At 35.9% G+C, this 17,011-nt stretch overlaps 1 protein-coding gene across 5 annotated transcripts in view; it reads left to right on the top strand.

The window, feature by feature from the left end:
- The window catches only part of SLO2 (slowpoke 2), a 664,715-nt gene that overhangs the window by 470,588 nt on the left and 177,116 nt on the right, over window positions 1-17,011 (top strand). For all 5 annotated transcript variants that reach the window (XM_081764837.1, XM_081764838.1, XM_081764841.1 and 2 more), the window contains one exon: window positions 2,549-2,747. In XM_081764837.1, the coding sequence (XP_081620963.1) occupies window positions 2,549-2,747 (199 nt within the window). The remainder of the gene's footprint in view (window positions 1-2,548; window positions 2,748-17,011) is intronic.

Raw genomic sequence — 17,011 nt, 5'->3', positions numbered from 1 at the left:
ACTTAAAACCCAAAATCAAATCAAATCAAACATTTGTGCAGTGTCCCTTTCAGCAGCGAGGCCATGTGAGACGTAGACCTACAGCTTAACGTGGGATCCGAAGTACATTAGCTTCCGCCGGTAATTGAACTCCGGTCTTGCACGCCAAAGATGCGTGCGCGTACCACGAGCAAACTCTTTATACAAACGTGTAATTAATTGTATGATCTAGCTTCAGCTTATATTTCAATCACCGCAATTTGAGAAGGATAAGATATGCTTGTTTGGCTGCTTTCACTTTATAATATGGTGAATACCAATTACGGAAGCACCGTAGTGGTTAGAGCGCTTGACTCATGTTCGCGTGGTCCCGAGTTCAATTCCCAGCCGGTGCTTCCCCAATTTTCGGCGTCCCGGCCAGCATCGTGAGGCAAACTGGGGAGTCACATGAATAAAAGACGTTACGGTCACCAGGTCTAGAAAGCTACCGATACGCTGGTTAGCGATAGGGCGGGACCACCTGTTCGTCGCTAGGTTGGATCTAGTTCTACCAGCCGCTAACAGATGGCGTAAGGCGGCTCAGGCCCACAAATCGTTTTCTTTTTTTAAAAAAAAAATACCAATTACACTTTACCTGTAGAGCTTTGCTATCGTATTATGTTATACATGTGTGTAGAAAGACCGAATGCTACTACTATAAAAGCAAGAGCTTGATCAGGAGATAGTAATTCTGATTCACACGATTTTTCTCTTCTTCTTTATTGTAGTCCCTCTGTTTGGAGAATTTTCACACATGTTCATTATTATCGCAGAATCTCTTTCCACTATTGCACAAACTGAGTACTGTAGCTAACGACAATTCCTTCTGATTGGTTATTTTCATAATAGTTTTCAGTTTTCGTTTCTTTGTCTCTAAACTAGCGTATTAAAAATCCTTTGGAGGCCTCCATGTCTTCTACTAAAATCAATTTCTGACGTGGCTGGAACATCTGGAATCACAAATTTGGGTAATGTAAACTCTACCTGAAGCCAGGTATGGTCATCTTGCACAATTCTATCTCGATGCCTGGCTAGTTTAATTCACTTTGTATCGAACGTTTTGACAGAAATTTCGAACGGTTCTTTTTAGGTAATGTATAAGATCTGATGGGAATGGAGAAATTGACTAATGGACAATATATTTACGTATAGTATAGAGTGGTTAGGTTTAGAAAATAGGGAAAAAAAGGAACACCCGAGAAGCTAAAAAATTTGAGAATCCATCTATGCATAGTCATTCTTATGCTGCTATTCATTTCAATGAAGAAGTGACCTTATCTATCCAAGGAAATTGCCGAATTTCAAAACATAGAGCTCACTACGGAACCATCTGTTCGAAAAATGTTTTTTTTTTAAAAAAAATACAGAATTTCAAAATCTTTCTAAACGAAGACTTAACTATGGGGTTAACAACCTTCAAAAATTATGCTACGTACTTTATGTCCAAAAAAATGGGATATTCTTGGTTTGAAAAGTGGGATATGCTGCGTTCTATTTTCATTTTTTGCGAAACACCGGACGACTTCTAGGAAAAGAGGGGACAGTCTCGTTAAAAACGAGACGTCTGGTTGTCCTAACACAGCATACACTCGGTCTTTCTCATCTGTAAGCACATATCAAATTGGCGAAGTATCCGCTGCTACATTCTGAAAAAGAAAAAAGGACTGTTAAATTCGCAAATTTGCGCGAACATTTTTCATGAATCGAGCCAGATAACCTACTTTTTAAATTTACGTTTATTGGTTATAATGTGGTATATTAACGTAAAAGTTTAGTGGAAGATGACATATAAACAGTTTAAAATTTTAAATATAACTTAGCTACACTTCACATGTGCTTCTAAACGTTCGCAAATCGATATATGAAACATTCAACTTATGTTCATACATCTTGAATAATACGACTTAAAACTCATATGACTAGTTCATGTATCTTGAAGAATATGACTTGAAACTCTTATGACTAGTTCATGCATCTTGAAAAATACGACTTGAAACTCATATGACTAGTTCATGTATCTTGAAGAATACGACTTAAAACTTGTGTGACTAGATCATACATCTTGAAGAATATGACTTGAAACTCGTATGACTAGTTCATGCATCTTGAAAAATAGACTTAAAACTCATATGACTACTACACGCTGCACAAAGGTTCCTTATGTATATAACTAATGATTGTACTTGGAAGTCATTGTACTTTAATTGCCCATGAAACTATTATATTTTTAAAAAAAGAGATTTTGCCATTGATACTTTTTATTTTATTGTGTGTTCGGAGCTATATTACAATTGCACTTTGTGCAGCTGGAATGTCAAAATATTACACTATGCAATCATTCACTTATCCAGTCAATGTTTCATTTTGTTTTTTGCTTCGTTATTTTTTAAAGAGTTCTAATATAAATAGTTCCCAGTTTGTATCTGAAAATGTAAAATTTAAAAGAATCCAACTCAATTCTTGCTCAACTCAACTCAATGCTGATGATATTTAATACATATTAAATAACTTGTTTGTTTCTTCTTCCCAGTTATGGTTGTGAAATTAAAAATAAAACAGCCATTATCCTAGCGAGTAATTTAACGGAGGAAGAGTTCCAGGAGCAGCCTATCATCAACTGGGACGCCATCTATTGGGTAAACCGGCCTTTTGTGTTGTGGGTAATGCAGCTTATCATCGCCATGATCAGCCTCATAGAAACATTACTACTAGCCTATCTAGGATATAAGGTACGTATATCATTAGGTTTCCTTGTCTAAAATCACTTATTGAGAACTAACTTCGCAGGTCAGCTTTTCATAGCACTTTTTATACTAAATCCACTATTCCAAGTTCTAATCAAACTCTACCCAGGACATGCGCGTACGCAGAAATTAAGTTACGGGGTTCAAAGCTTTTCGGAGGATCCAAATTCAATATGAAGATATATTATAAGAACCCCCATCTTTCAGTGTGAGCACATGTTATTCATGCAACACATGCTATTGTTTACAAGCATCAATACAGCAGACGATACACATAAAACCAGGAAGACACGAAGCCAGCACGACAGGGATGGAAGAGGAACGATCCACTCAGAAATGGACCCGAAGAGGACACAAGTACCAGTTGGCCACTGATCACGTAACCTACATCTGCTCCTGAGGTCGCACTGGACGAAGGAGTACTACCTTGCCTTAATCCCTGGAGGCTTCTATGAAGTAAGGTGATTCCTAAGAACTACAACCTGAACCTCTGGATGCTGCCATGAGCTAAGAAGTTTACCGAAGTTTCGTATCCTGAAGTCGCTGCAAAACTCCATGGATGCTGCTGACCTAAAAAGTTCCTGTATAAAATATTTCCTTTCTTCACCTTACTCGTTATAAGGAAGATTTTAAGATATTCACTTTGTCGATACAAAGACTATTTTTGTAATTTTTTATAAAATAAATTAGGTTAAGTGCTAAAAATCCAGGATTGTTACTGTCTCTACCCACAGAGATATTACAATAATAAAATTTATTAAATCACTAGAAAAGCCTGATCATCTGTTTTACAACAATGTTGATGGAAATAAACATCCTGTATTTTGTATCCAAAATACAGAAAATATTTTAAAAATTACGAAATTATGGTCAGGAAGACGCGTTTAAAGAAAATAAAACCAAACCATTTTAACTAGAATTTTTCCATGCCTCCCAATTAAAGGGTTAAACTTAAATCAATAAATACAGAGATTCTCCTGGTCGTATTTTCTAAATATTGAAATAACATTTGGGAGTAGGAAAAATTCCCATGCATATGTCTTTGATATCGTAATTGCTGCTATTATAACGAGAGTTTCACCTATCCCGAAATCGAATAATAATAAGAGAGAAATTAAAAACTATAGACCCATCTCAATCTTAAGCACCTTTGCTAAAATTTATGAAACAGTCTTATACCAGCGGATAATAGCACACGTGCGACCATCTATATTAGAATCACAACATGGCTTTCTTACAGGCAGGTCAACGGTCACAAATCTTAGTCTAATATCTACCTTTATAAGTAAAACACTAGACTTGGGGGACAAGTAGATGTAATATACATAGATTTCGCGAAAGCGTTCGACAGCGTAAATCATAATAGATTGCTCAGCAAGCTTAAACAATTTAGCTTCGCAGCGAACTTATTGATCTATTTAAATCTTACTTGGAAAACAGAAAACAATTCGTCAAAGTACAAAGGGTGTAAGTCTCAGGAGTATGTACAACTATCAGGGGCGCCACAGGGGTCAAATTTAGGGCCATTGTTCTTTCTACTATTTATCAATGATCTGCCGCGAAGTATACAAAACTCTCACACGCTGATATTTGCAGATGATGTTAAAATATACATGGCAATAGAAACATTAAATGACTGTAAAATGCTTCAAAATGACTTGAATGAACTGATGGAATGGTCCAAAGAGAACGTCATAAACGTGAACACTAATAAATGCAATGTAATGTCCTTTACAAACCGCAAAACCCCTCAGAAATTTTCGTATAAGATGAATGACATCACTTTACCAACCTCGGATACTGTCAGGGACTTAGGAGTGGTATCTGACAGAAATTTAACATTTAATAATCACATAAATCACATGATTGACCAGGCGTACAGAAACCTTGGATTTATCATCAAGATCAGTAAAGAATTTACTAGTATTACCGCCATCCGAAAGCTATATGAACACTACGTACGTACAAAACTCGAATACGCAGCCACTATATGGAACCCTTACACGAAAACAAATTTAAATAACATAGAAAAAGTTCAGAATAAATATCTAAGGTACTTGACATATAGGGAGACACAAGTATATCCGAAAACATATAATAGTCAATCTTTAAATTTAAACTTGAATACGTTAAGTCTAGAACAGCGACGAGTAATGCAAGATATGTTGTTCCTATATAAGTTATTTAATAATAAAATCGACTGCACCAATTTACTGCAAGAATTTAAAATACGCACTCCTACAAATGTAACTCGCCTTGAAAATTTCAATTTCTTTCAGTGCGACAGATTACACACAAATGCAAACAAGAGGTCACCAGTATGGAGATTGAGTACAACCTACAATAGGTTAACAAAATACACAAGGGATTTGGATATTAATAGTAACAGCCTAAGTCAATTCAAGGAAGTTCTTTGTAATGTAATAAGAAATAATTGTAAATGAAAGAACATCAATGATATTGCAATCACATTATAACTATGTATTATAAGAGGAATGTATGAATGTGTTATAGTCGCTTAATACATGTAACGGACACTGTAATTGGGTTATATAGCCTGTTGTGTCTAGAAATAAATAAATAAATAAATAAATAATCCACAATTTCTTACTGGTGTACGCGTAGTGTGGTGCGTGATGGTGAGTTTTCTTGCATAGAGACACAAGATGTGCTCAGTTCAAGAGACGCACTCTTGATGTGAAAATCATAACCAGTGGCATATTTTAAAGTTTTGTTTACAAATAGTAAGTGTTATCATACCACGTATAATACGGAATTTGTATCATATACAATAGTGAAAAAAACCTTGAAAGTTCTACAGCAATAGGACCAGTTGAAAATTTGCTTCTTTTATAAAACAACTGCAAGTAACGTACTAACCATTTATCGACTGGCGCGACTCTAAAGTCGATGTCTTTCAAGGTTGTGTCTTATATTATGTAAACACCCTTTCTTTGCTAGTGACCTGACATGACCCCCACAGTCTTGCATCTAATGGTTAATAATTAATATGCATATAATATTTTTGGTACATATGATGCAGATAACAGACCCTGGAGTTCCAATAAATCGCCTAGTTTGATTAAAAAGAAAAACATGTTTTCTGGAAACTTTTTTACATTTTCCTGGATTTGTCCAAATATATGGAACGTGGGGCGTGTACTTGGCATTACTCAAAATCCTGATTCATTCTAAAGACAATGGCGTATATGTCATGAATCTGACGTGAACCTTATTAGGGCAGGGGCTTCTATAGGGTAGATTAATTTTCATAAATTTCACCTACAATTTTGGTTCGAAAACATTTTTAACTTCCTGTCTGTTATCTGTATTTCAATAGTTTAAAAAAATGTCTTGAGGCGCCGCGATGGCTCGGTGGTAGTGTTCACCAATGGTGTGTGGGATCCCTGGTTCGATTCCAGCTTGTGCCAAGTGGACTTTGTGGTGGACAAACACCGTGCTCGTGGGTTTTCTCAGAGTTTTCTCGTTTCCTCCCACTTTCTTTCATTCCACCATTTCATTCATTTCTCATCATTACCGACCCCTTTAGCCTACATGGCATAAACGTGGGACGTAACACATAAAGATTTTATTTCAGTCCATTTCAAATGTCTTGAGTTATTGAAATATATTATTTTTTTAAGTACATTTCTTAGAGGTACACACCTGCACTTTGAATCCCGCTAAGTACGCTCAAATACATTATCTGATGTTAATTTTTGTTTTAAAAAAATACATTCGAAAGGAATATGTTTAGAACCATTCGAACGCCTGATTCATTCCAAAGATAATGATGTACGAACCATGAATCTAAGATAGATATGATAGAAGTAGCAGCTTCCTAAGTGAAAATGAAAGTCTAGGTAGGTTAAGTGAAAATCAAAAATGTCTTTTTAAAAGCCTTGATTTAAAAAAAAAAAAAAAGATGAGATTTCGCAACTCACGATACTTTCTAGTATCTTCATGTTTATACTTAATACCAGGGGGTATAAGTGGATCTGAAAAGATGGCGGACGGTAGGTAGCGACATGACACCACGCCGTTCCCCCTGCCTATCTTTGCCCATTGTATTTTTTTTAAAGAACTGGGGAAACGCCGTGCATATATTTTCGAGTGGAAGGACGGTGTCCCCCCGAGTTCCCCCGCACGTTTCTTTCGTACCAGCTTATTAATTTTTTTAAAATGATTTTTATATATAGCTACTAATATTTATGGGGGGGGGGGAACATTCTTGTTCTCCATTGTATCTCTCAACTTAATTTTCAACTTGTCAGATTTTTCTCTTTAAGAACCAAAGAAGCAAACGGAAGCCTTTTTTTCACCTAACAATAGGACTTTAAAACATAATAGATTTCCGATATCCTTTTGCTTTCTTTTGTTAAAGAGCAAGGTTATCTATGTTTATCACTTCTGCATTTAAAGTTCCCTTTGAAGAATAAGCATATTGATTAAGTACTGCGGTCGATGTGACAGCAAGTAAACACGAGTAAACGTTACAAAACCGATCTATGATTCTTGACTGAAAATCGATTGTTTAAACTATGAGTATAAGCTGTGTTATCCATATTTAACAAACTAACTTGCAAACACGAAACTTAAATTTAAAAACACACACAAGTATATATTGATAAAGGTACAGCTCACAGATGACGAGAAGAACCCTAGCAGAAGGAGTGTGACGTAGGTATGGGCTCGCCCACTTTTCGCACGGGGGTTTCAAATGACATGGAATAGCACACAGATAACTACCCGGAGTAGCAGACGACATCTAAGTATAGACCATACCTCAAAAACCGAAAATGGACTTGACAGTGTCGTTGACCTTTCCCCGCCACCCCTGTTTTAGGGTTCTTCTCGTCATCTATGAGCTGTATTTGTCATATTGTCATAATAAATGCGCTGCTAGAGATGTTTAGAGCGAGGAGGGGATGAAAACTCAACAGCTTCCCCTTTTATCACAAAACTCGGATTACATCAGGACTACAAACGCATGATTGGCCGTCCCTGTACCCTTCTGCGATATTCACTGAAAACATCTAACTCTCTTTGCATTGGCCTCATGCGTTGAACATGCAAAAGATATTTTATCTGGCATACGATATAGCCTATTCTTACAAAGATAACCTGTTAACTAGAAATTAATAATGCCGTCTTTCATTGGGGTTCTATGACCATAATTCTTTATTAAATTGTGCGCGAAGTTCACGTTTCGCACTAAATATTTATCGGCTAATGAAAAAGTGTACGACGCAAAATTCTTCCACTGGGATCTATTTTGAATTTGATCAGTTGGTCACGTGGTAGTAGTAGAATTACAAACTATCGACCTTTTTTCTCTTTCTTAGAGATGTGTTCCTAATGTATTTCATGGAATAATCTATTGTTGAATATATTGTATTATTCATTAAATATTTTGTTATCATCCGGACCACTTTACAGTACTTTACGTATTAAAATAATATTTTGTCCCGTAGATAAGTTAAGTGTGGGTAAAACTCTACTTTTCCCTTCGGAAAATAATAAGAAAACTACTTACTTCGTTTCTCCAGCTCTAATACCATTGATAAAGCATGGATAATTTTAGATATTTTCATCAGCACTAGATCCCATATTGGAATTCTGATGGGAGAGCACCGAACACACTATAATAGATCAGATTGAGATTCCACTTTAAATTGTAAGTCTTATCCTATCCATTTAGTTGTAATCTCGTTGAAAAAGTTAGTGATGAAGATTTCAGAAGGGTTTCCTCTCAGCGAGAAATTTCAATTTGCTAAACCTGCTCCCGCCAAGTGAACTTTGTGGTGGACAAACACCGTGTGCGTGGGTTTTCTCGGGGTTCTCCCGTTTCCTCCCACTTTCTTCATTCCACCATTTCATTCATTTCTCATAATCACCGTCTCCTTTAGCCTAACCGGCATAACCGTGGGACGTAAAACTCAAAGATTTCATTTTTCATTTTTTTTTCAATTTGCTAAAAATCAATAATTAATTGACGATTTCTTCAACAACCAAGAACCTCTCTCATTCATTACTTGTCACGCATGTAACTCTCCAAAGTTCATCAATGATAAATTTAGTATTACCATATCAAATGACAGTCACTGTGGAACGGAAATTCTGTAGTAAATCATGAACAAGTAACAGTGCTACGTGTACACCACGTGAGAGAGAGTTGTTTGTACGGTTTGATATTTTCTAAATTAATATAGAAACCAGAAGTGGCAATAAGTTTGTGTACTACTTCTGGTTTCAGCAGAGGCATCAGATTGAAAATAGAATACATTCTTGAGGCGCTTAATTGATTACAGAAAATCGATTCTCACTCGCTAATAACATTTTTTACTGCGTAATGTTAAAAATGGATGTGATTGATTTCTGTCATTTTCGGTTTGAGTAGAGACTTAAGAGAGTAGATGCTACCAATTCTTGGAATGTTAAATCGACTTTTTAAAAAAAACGCTTCTCGGTATCTCTTACCGCTATGTAGAAGAATATTGAAACCGGAAGCTCCTGTGGATTTTTACCACTTCCGGTTTTAGTAGAGAGTTAAGGATGGAGAATAAATGCGTTCCTGGGACGCGTAATCGCTTGCATGAAACCACTTCTCACCTCTATTATCGTTTTTATTCTATAGTGATAAACGTTAAAACCGGAAATGTTTGATTATTTGTACCACTTTTGATGGATGGATCACCTCTATCAACGAACTCTATTCAATACTATTGACACTCGACAATAAAATTACCAAATTTGATGGTGATCCATCAAGAAGTTCTTGAGATTCTTTTGTCTCCCGGACGGACACACGGACAGGCTAAATTTATAAAGGAGCTTTGGTAAGCTATACTCCTTTAAAAAAATACAAATAAAACTTACTTCAAGTGATTTTTTTTAAAACAATAAAAATGATCTGTCTACTTTGGTGGATGAGTGTAATGAAGTGTGGAACCCAATCCTATTAACTTCTAAAGAAACAGAAATGACAAATGGAAGTGAACTCTTAGAAGAGGCATTGTGACTTGTTATTTCACAGTATTGAAGTTGAAAGCCCGTGTTCATTATCTGCTGAACGATTCTCCTCAGTTAAACCCATTTTCTTTTTGAGACGATGATGTTTTCTTTCCTTTTCCTTTTTTCTTTTGGGCGGCGGGGGTCAAACACAATCTTTCGAAGTATCTCAGACAGTGATCGTTGTCAGAAAATGAAAAATAAAAAATAGAGATTTTTTTCGAAAATAAATTAAAAAGGGATGGACTTCATACTTTATTTTGTCCTATAATTCTTCCTTCTTGTGTTTGATCAATGAAATGAATTGAGTCTTTTTTCTTTGTGTTTCTGTTTTGTTGTTGAAAGAAAAATAAGTATGTTTCAAGGTCAAACCAAATTATTGAACTTAAGAACAAGCTGGAGTGGATATAGCTGCTATGGATTAGGAGCTTTTCTTTAAAAGGAAGCTGGAGTGGGTATACCTACTATGGAGTAGAAGCTTTGCTTTAAAAGGAAGCTGGAGTGGGTATACCTAGTATGGATTAGAAGCTTTGCTTTAAAATGAATCTGGAGTGGATATAGCTACTATGGATTAGGAGCTTTGCTTTAAAATGACCCCATAATCAATTTTCCTTGTATATCTTGGGCCTAATTAAGTTATTTCTGAAAGTTCAATAACTCACTGTAAATGACAGATCCACTAATGCTTATGTAGTAGTGTAAACTTTTTGGACATACTAAATTGTAAAATTATATTAATAATCGTAAACTTCATAAAGAAATCAAATATTAATGTAATAAATATTAATATAATGAATTGATTTCCTTGAGGAGTTTTCTATTATTCATATAATAAATTAAAACTTTAATATATCCATGAAGCTTCCATTTGTTCAGTTGCAGTAATGTCTGTCATTTAGATTTCCCTCGTGGCTAAGCAGTTAGCGTACGCACCTTTGGCGTTGGAGACTCGACTTCGGTTCCCGGCGTGAGCTCATGTCGTTCGGATCCCACGTTAAACTGTAAGTCCACGTCTCATATAGCCTCGCTGCTGAACGGGACGCTAAACTCAAAATCAAATAAAAAAAATCTCTGTCATTTACTTTGAACTATTACCACTTAGAGTGGTTAGTTAGAAAGGCACGGTTTTTCAGTCCTTGTTGCCAAGAAACAATGTTTCGTTCCCAGGTCGTGTGATTTTGTGATGGACAAGGTCGTGTCCACAGCTATTCCAGAGGTTCTCCCGTTTCATTCAACATTCTCATTCTACCAATATTCTCATATTTTCATTTTGTTGATACTCTATCTCCTTGGGCCTAATGGTTATAGGAAAGCGGGTCACGTGTAAAAATAATCGAAAGCTACGGTTAGATTTCGCGGTCGCTGAGATGAATAGTGATACTCCAAATGTCGTTTTAATGTAAATTCATCCCCCATCGGCATGAGAAGTGATGAGTGGAGGTGGAAAGGGGATGATATTTTTTATTGCATTTTCATTGAAATGTGTATCCTAACGGGAAAGGAGCTCAAATATTTTCCATAAAATTATTCTCCCTGTGCAAAGAAGGGATATTTTAGCTAGTACAGGTACTATATGAGAAGTATATCTCGACACTGCTGCCATCTGTACGACATTTCTGTCAAATACTTGCATAATAAAACCGTGATGATCAAATGGTGGCCTGTTGGGCGGATCTAACCCGTGAGTATGTTATTCGGCTGACGGTTCCGTGCATGTAGCGCCCGTAGACTTAGCGCCCAGTGTTTCTGGCTCACAGAAGGAATTTTATATTGATTTTATCTCACAATCAGGGATGTCCAGTTCATTTTACCACTCTTTCCACAGGTCGTTAATTCCTGTTATTTTCTTACATCCATGTTCCGTGTACTTAGCGTCCACTAAGTAAAACTGTTATGAAGAGGGAGGGAGAGAGAGAGAGCGAGAGAGAGACAGAGAGACCAGCCAATAGCACTGATTATGACGCTTCAATGAATCATAACTTCCGGGGGAAAGGGTGAAACGCAGAAACGTAGTTATATATATATATATATAATGTGTGTGTGTGTGTGTGTGTGTGTGTGTGTGTGTGTGTGTGTATGTATGCATGTATGTAACTGTACTCCGTGGTATGCAATGCTCTACAATATTTAAATGTACTATAAACTAAGATTATATATGTAGCTTATGAGGATAAGGCATACAAATAACGGTGAACATATCCTCATTACTGAAAACCGGAACAAAATGTAAACTGGCGAAACACCGGGATAAAAGAGTCTTCATGGAGGCCACGGTAGTTCAGTGGTAGAAACACTTACATCTGGTTCATGGGGTCCCTAGTTCGATCCCATCTTGCGTCAAATGGGCTTTGTGGTAGTCAGACGCTGCATGCATGGATAAACTCGGGGTTCTCTCGTTTCCTCTCACTTTCTTCATTACACCATTTCATTCATTCTCACAATCACAGTCTCCTCTATCCTACTCCTATCTCCTTAACCGTGGGATGTAAAATCCAAAGATTTCATTTCATTTCAAGAGCTTCCAAACCGGGACTGTCCCGGTAAAAACCTGTCATATGGTAACTCTGACTATATAACAACATCGGGTTTGATACTAAAAAAGAAAAAAAGTCATATCATATGGTATTACACAGTTTCAGAAAAAAAAATCTAACAAGCTATCCGCATTAAGTCTGATACATATTTCACAGCTTTATGCGTAATATATATTTATATAGTTAAGCAATTGATATACACTACAAGCACTGAAAAACAACGTAACGTTCTATAATAAAAAAACGTTGCTTTACGAACCAATAAGTTAATCGCTCTACGAACCTTATTGTACACATTATATCCTAAAGTTACAGCCTTATGCAGTAATCAATTCCAATCAGATATTGAACGAGTATGGTGTTTCTTTGAGAATAATCCATCACTAAGTTGAACAAGTGGCTAGTCGTCTTCCATTTCACCCTCTTCTTCGGTACTTCATCTCGTTGCTCTTGTTCGATGCAGTTGAAACCATGGCCTCATCCTTTTGTAATGTCCATCCACAAGGAAGAATGGACAGGTTCAACCTTTTGGAATTTCAAATTCGAAGCTTTTATCAATTTACTCGTTCGTGTCTCTTTCTGTAATTTTGCTATATGAATGGGTATGTTGCGAGGAAGCAAGAGGCTAGTAAAGAAATTGAATCGTAAGATCACCGTAAGATGAAAGTCGCAAACTTCAGATACTACCTGATGCGTAATGTTGATCAAAATAAATTAGGAATTCTTCAGTTTCATCTGGTACGATTTGCTGTAAGTAATCCATAACTTCTGACCCTTGTCAGAGAGAAGGAAAACAAATCCGTCCACCATTCCATAGAAATCGGACTTTCTCATTCTCCCTGTAAAAATTCGCCAATCCCAAGTGCTGCAGTATGTACTTCGTGTTCGTGTGACTTGTCTGGAACGCTTTGGCTTAAGACTTCCCTCACGAGCCACGTCTGGTTGTGAGTTTAATTTACATATTCCTATATGTGTTTGTTTTATCCCTCCTCGCTGGTCTAGTGGCAAGAACGCAAGCCTTTGGCGTATGAGGTTCAAGATTCGATCCCTGGTGGGAGAGCATTGAATGACCAAAGAGGTTCGGATTCCACTATAATCAGTAAATTCAAGTATTCTTTAGCCTACCTGGCAAAACCATGGGACATAAAACTAAATACAAACCTATTTATTTATTTATTTATTTATTTATTATTATTATTATTATTGTTATTATTATTATTGTTATTATTATTATTATTATTTTGCAAAAGGAAGGTTTTATTATGAAGTAAAACACTATTCAGAAGTATAATATTGAAATTTGCAAGAAGAAAACTTATTTCTGCGTAACAAAATTTAAAAATTAATTAGTCACAGGTAATAGTTTCCATGTCTTTTTAGGTACTTTTCACTACATTAATTAGCACTTTGATAAGTCGTGATGAAATGTAAACATAGTTTCGTTGCAATTCTCCATGTCCAGTAGGCATTTTTGACGTACTGTTATTAGCGCTTTTGATATTTCGAGATCAAAGGTTTGAAGGGGTCTGTGCCCCACCCAACCATTTTTCCCAGGAAAATACGAAACACATATTCCATCATTTAACGTTTATAATATCTGTGCACAATTTCATTCACTCCGGCTAACTTCTTCTTGTCTTTCGGACCTCAAATTTCTCCAAATTTTGGGTGGAGGCTTTTACCCCTTAAAACAGTTTTCCCCAGAAAAGAAAAAACACGTATTCGTTTATTTCATGTGTAATATCTACCTGCCAAATTTTATCAAAATCGGAGTGTTACACTTCGAAAATGTTACATGTCAGTACATTCATGTAGCTTGCATTTGTGGCAGAAAGTTCTTGTTTTGTGCTCCCTCTTTGCTGGAGAGAATTTCTTAGACTGTTCCTCTTCAGTATGCAGGGAAGCTTCCATTCTCCGTGATTTTTTCTCAACGTTGGCGAACTGCTAGCCAGACGAAATGAAGAATTTACGGCATTTCAAACTTTTTTAATGTCTGTTTCTCGTTTGAAATTACGCTTTGATGACACAATACCATAAGTGTTGAGTCCACTTACATCAGTTATGTAAAATACTGTCATAGGCCATTTTGTTCATTGTTTTGTAATCTAACAGCGAGCCATATGATTGTTAGTGTGAACGTGTGATTTTGTTGTGTTGTAATATATGATAACTTTGAGTTTTTCCTCCGCTCTAGAAGTGACCACTTCAGGATAGTAGTGCATTGTGTTTTGCAATGGGTGATCTTACTGGGTATATATTGTCAAAAGAGACAGCGCACCCAAAAAATGAGAAATTGTTCGTCTACAGTCATATTATATGTAAGAATCAAATTATATTGCAGAGTGTGTGAAGAATCTGCAACTTCACAAATTAGGAACAGTTCATCATCAGGTATTCTAATAGCGCCGATGTTGTCATCAAAACATAAGGCAGCCCATGTAGGATTGCTTTTGCTTTTTGCATTAGCACGTGCTTTTGCATTAGCTATAGGTGCTACGCTTCAAACTTCTAACCAATCCTCTGGATAAGAAAACTACTCAACGTCTCATTTCAATATCGGTACCTGAACAAGAAACTTCAGTTGCATTTGTATATAAGTCTGCTAATATCTTATCGTCTGTCGGGAATCAATTTCTTCATTGTTTATTGATTTACCAAAAATATTCCCCCTCTATCATCAATAGTGATGTGTATTGTTAGTGATCTGTTTGTCTACCACGTGCAATGATCAAAACACACTAACAATAAACAAAACTTCACATACAATCAGTGGCAAAGCCATGATTTCTATTCCGGGTCAGTGTCCTACTCCGGAAAACTTTTTTGTTAATCTGGAGACTGAAAGCACAAATTTAGATTTTATTCTAGTAACTTTTTAAAATTTTGGTTCTTGGGAGTTCATATCCCGGGAAGCTCCCCCTGGATACGCAACTGCATACAATGGAAAAATTAATACAGTTTGATAGACAAAAACAACTAACTTATTATGCTTCTGACAATGGACTTATATAAGTGAATAAATAAAGAAAAGCTGCTACTAAAATAAGCAAAATTGCAAATAATTAAATCAATCAAACTAAATAATAACACATAAAGTTGCAATATGTTATATCTGACTTCATTGGGACAGTTAGATTATCAAAACGTTCACTCCGAGCCACAATCTCAATCTATTCTGAATCTATCCTCATATTTCTTCATTAAGGCTCGAGTTTAATGGACCCACTTGGTACCCAATGCTATAAATTTTAAAAACTATCACTTAACTCACGGAAATGAAAAAAAAATACTTAAATAACATAATACAAAAACACAACCAGGGAAATGTCATAGAATCTCAACACTTACTAAGCCTTAGTAATTATTAAAGAAAGTATGCGTACGAGTGCAATGGACCCACCTGGTAGTCCTAGGCAGTGGCGGCGGTTGGACGTTAAAAGTGGGGAGGCAAGACATGATCTGAATACAGTATTTGTATGTCAATGTTACTTTTCCTGGTTGCTTGTAACACTTTGTTAGACTAAAGGCTGTATAATTATTAGGAGGCTGTGATATAGACTAAAGGCTGTATAACTGTATAACTATCTTTTTCAGTTAAAATACCGTATATCTTGTTTCATATTTTGTTACGTAAATTGACAAGAGCAACACAAGATACTAACTCTTTGTACTCTTATACAACGAAGGTGTAAGAAGAGATCTGATTCCTTGCTCATGAAATTAAAAAATCATAAAATCATGCATCTTAAAATTGTCTGGAAAATTGTGTGATCAGATTAGGGACCTATTTAAAAACAAATTTGCAAAACAAATAAATAGAAAGGATAATATTAATTAAATAATCATAGTAATGGATAATAAGGCTTGTTCTGCAAAAGTTATATTGAAACTGGAAATTAATGAACAACTTATATTTTTAATTCCACGCATGTTATTATATGTGTTATTACTCTTAGAAAGACAGTGAATACTACAAGCATATGCTACGACATTCAAAGAAATACTTTTGCAGCTTCCCGAAACATGTTCGTTGCCATTAGATACAGTTTTCATTTTCTTGGAATACATCAAAACTCAACAATACTTAGTCCCTCCACATTCCAGTTATACAAAATAATCCTAAAACCTAGAATTATGTTGAATTTACTAAATTTAATTGTATAACAAAACTGTATATGTACACCCCTAAACTCGTATATTATACTGCAAAATTATATATTTCTTACTGAGCTCCTTCGTGGCTAAGCGGTTAACGTACGCACCTTTGACGTGGGAGACCTGGGTTCAATTCCCGGAGGGAGCTCACGTGGTTCGGACTCTACGTTAATCATTAAGTTCACGTCTCATATAGCTTCGCTGCTGAACAGGATGTTAAACTGAAAAAAATCAAATCAAAATATTCCTTACTATAAAAAAGAAGAAAAGAACTGTCAATTTTTCAAGAAAAGAACTGTTTTAGGAACTGTCAATTTTTGTGCAATTAAAGAATAACTTGTGAAGGACTTCTTTTCTTGCGAAATGATATCTCAATTAGATCCAGAGCGGCTTACTAACATATCGAGCCCTTGTAAGATGAAATGAAAGTACGCTCGAATTGTCTCGCTCCAACAGCTTAATTTTTGGGCCATTTTTAGTGGCATTTTTAAAACGCAATTTCTGTAGCTTTCTTAACTTCACGGAAAGATAACCAATACGTATTCATGG

This window comes from Thermobia domestica, chromosome 7, assembly GCF_964235325.1.
Source record: "Thermobia domestica chromosome 7, izTheDome1.hap1.1, whole genome shotgun sequence".
Lineage (NCBI taxonomy): Eukaryota > Metazoa > Arthropoda > Insecta > Zygentoma > Lepismatidae > Thermobia > Thermobia domestica.
This window is presented reverse-complemented; position numbering and strand designations above follow the sequence as displayed.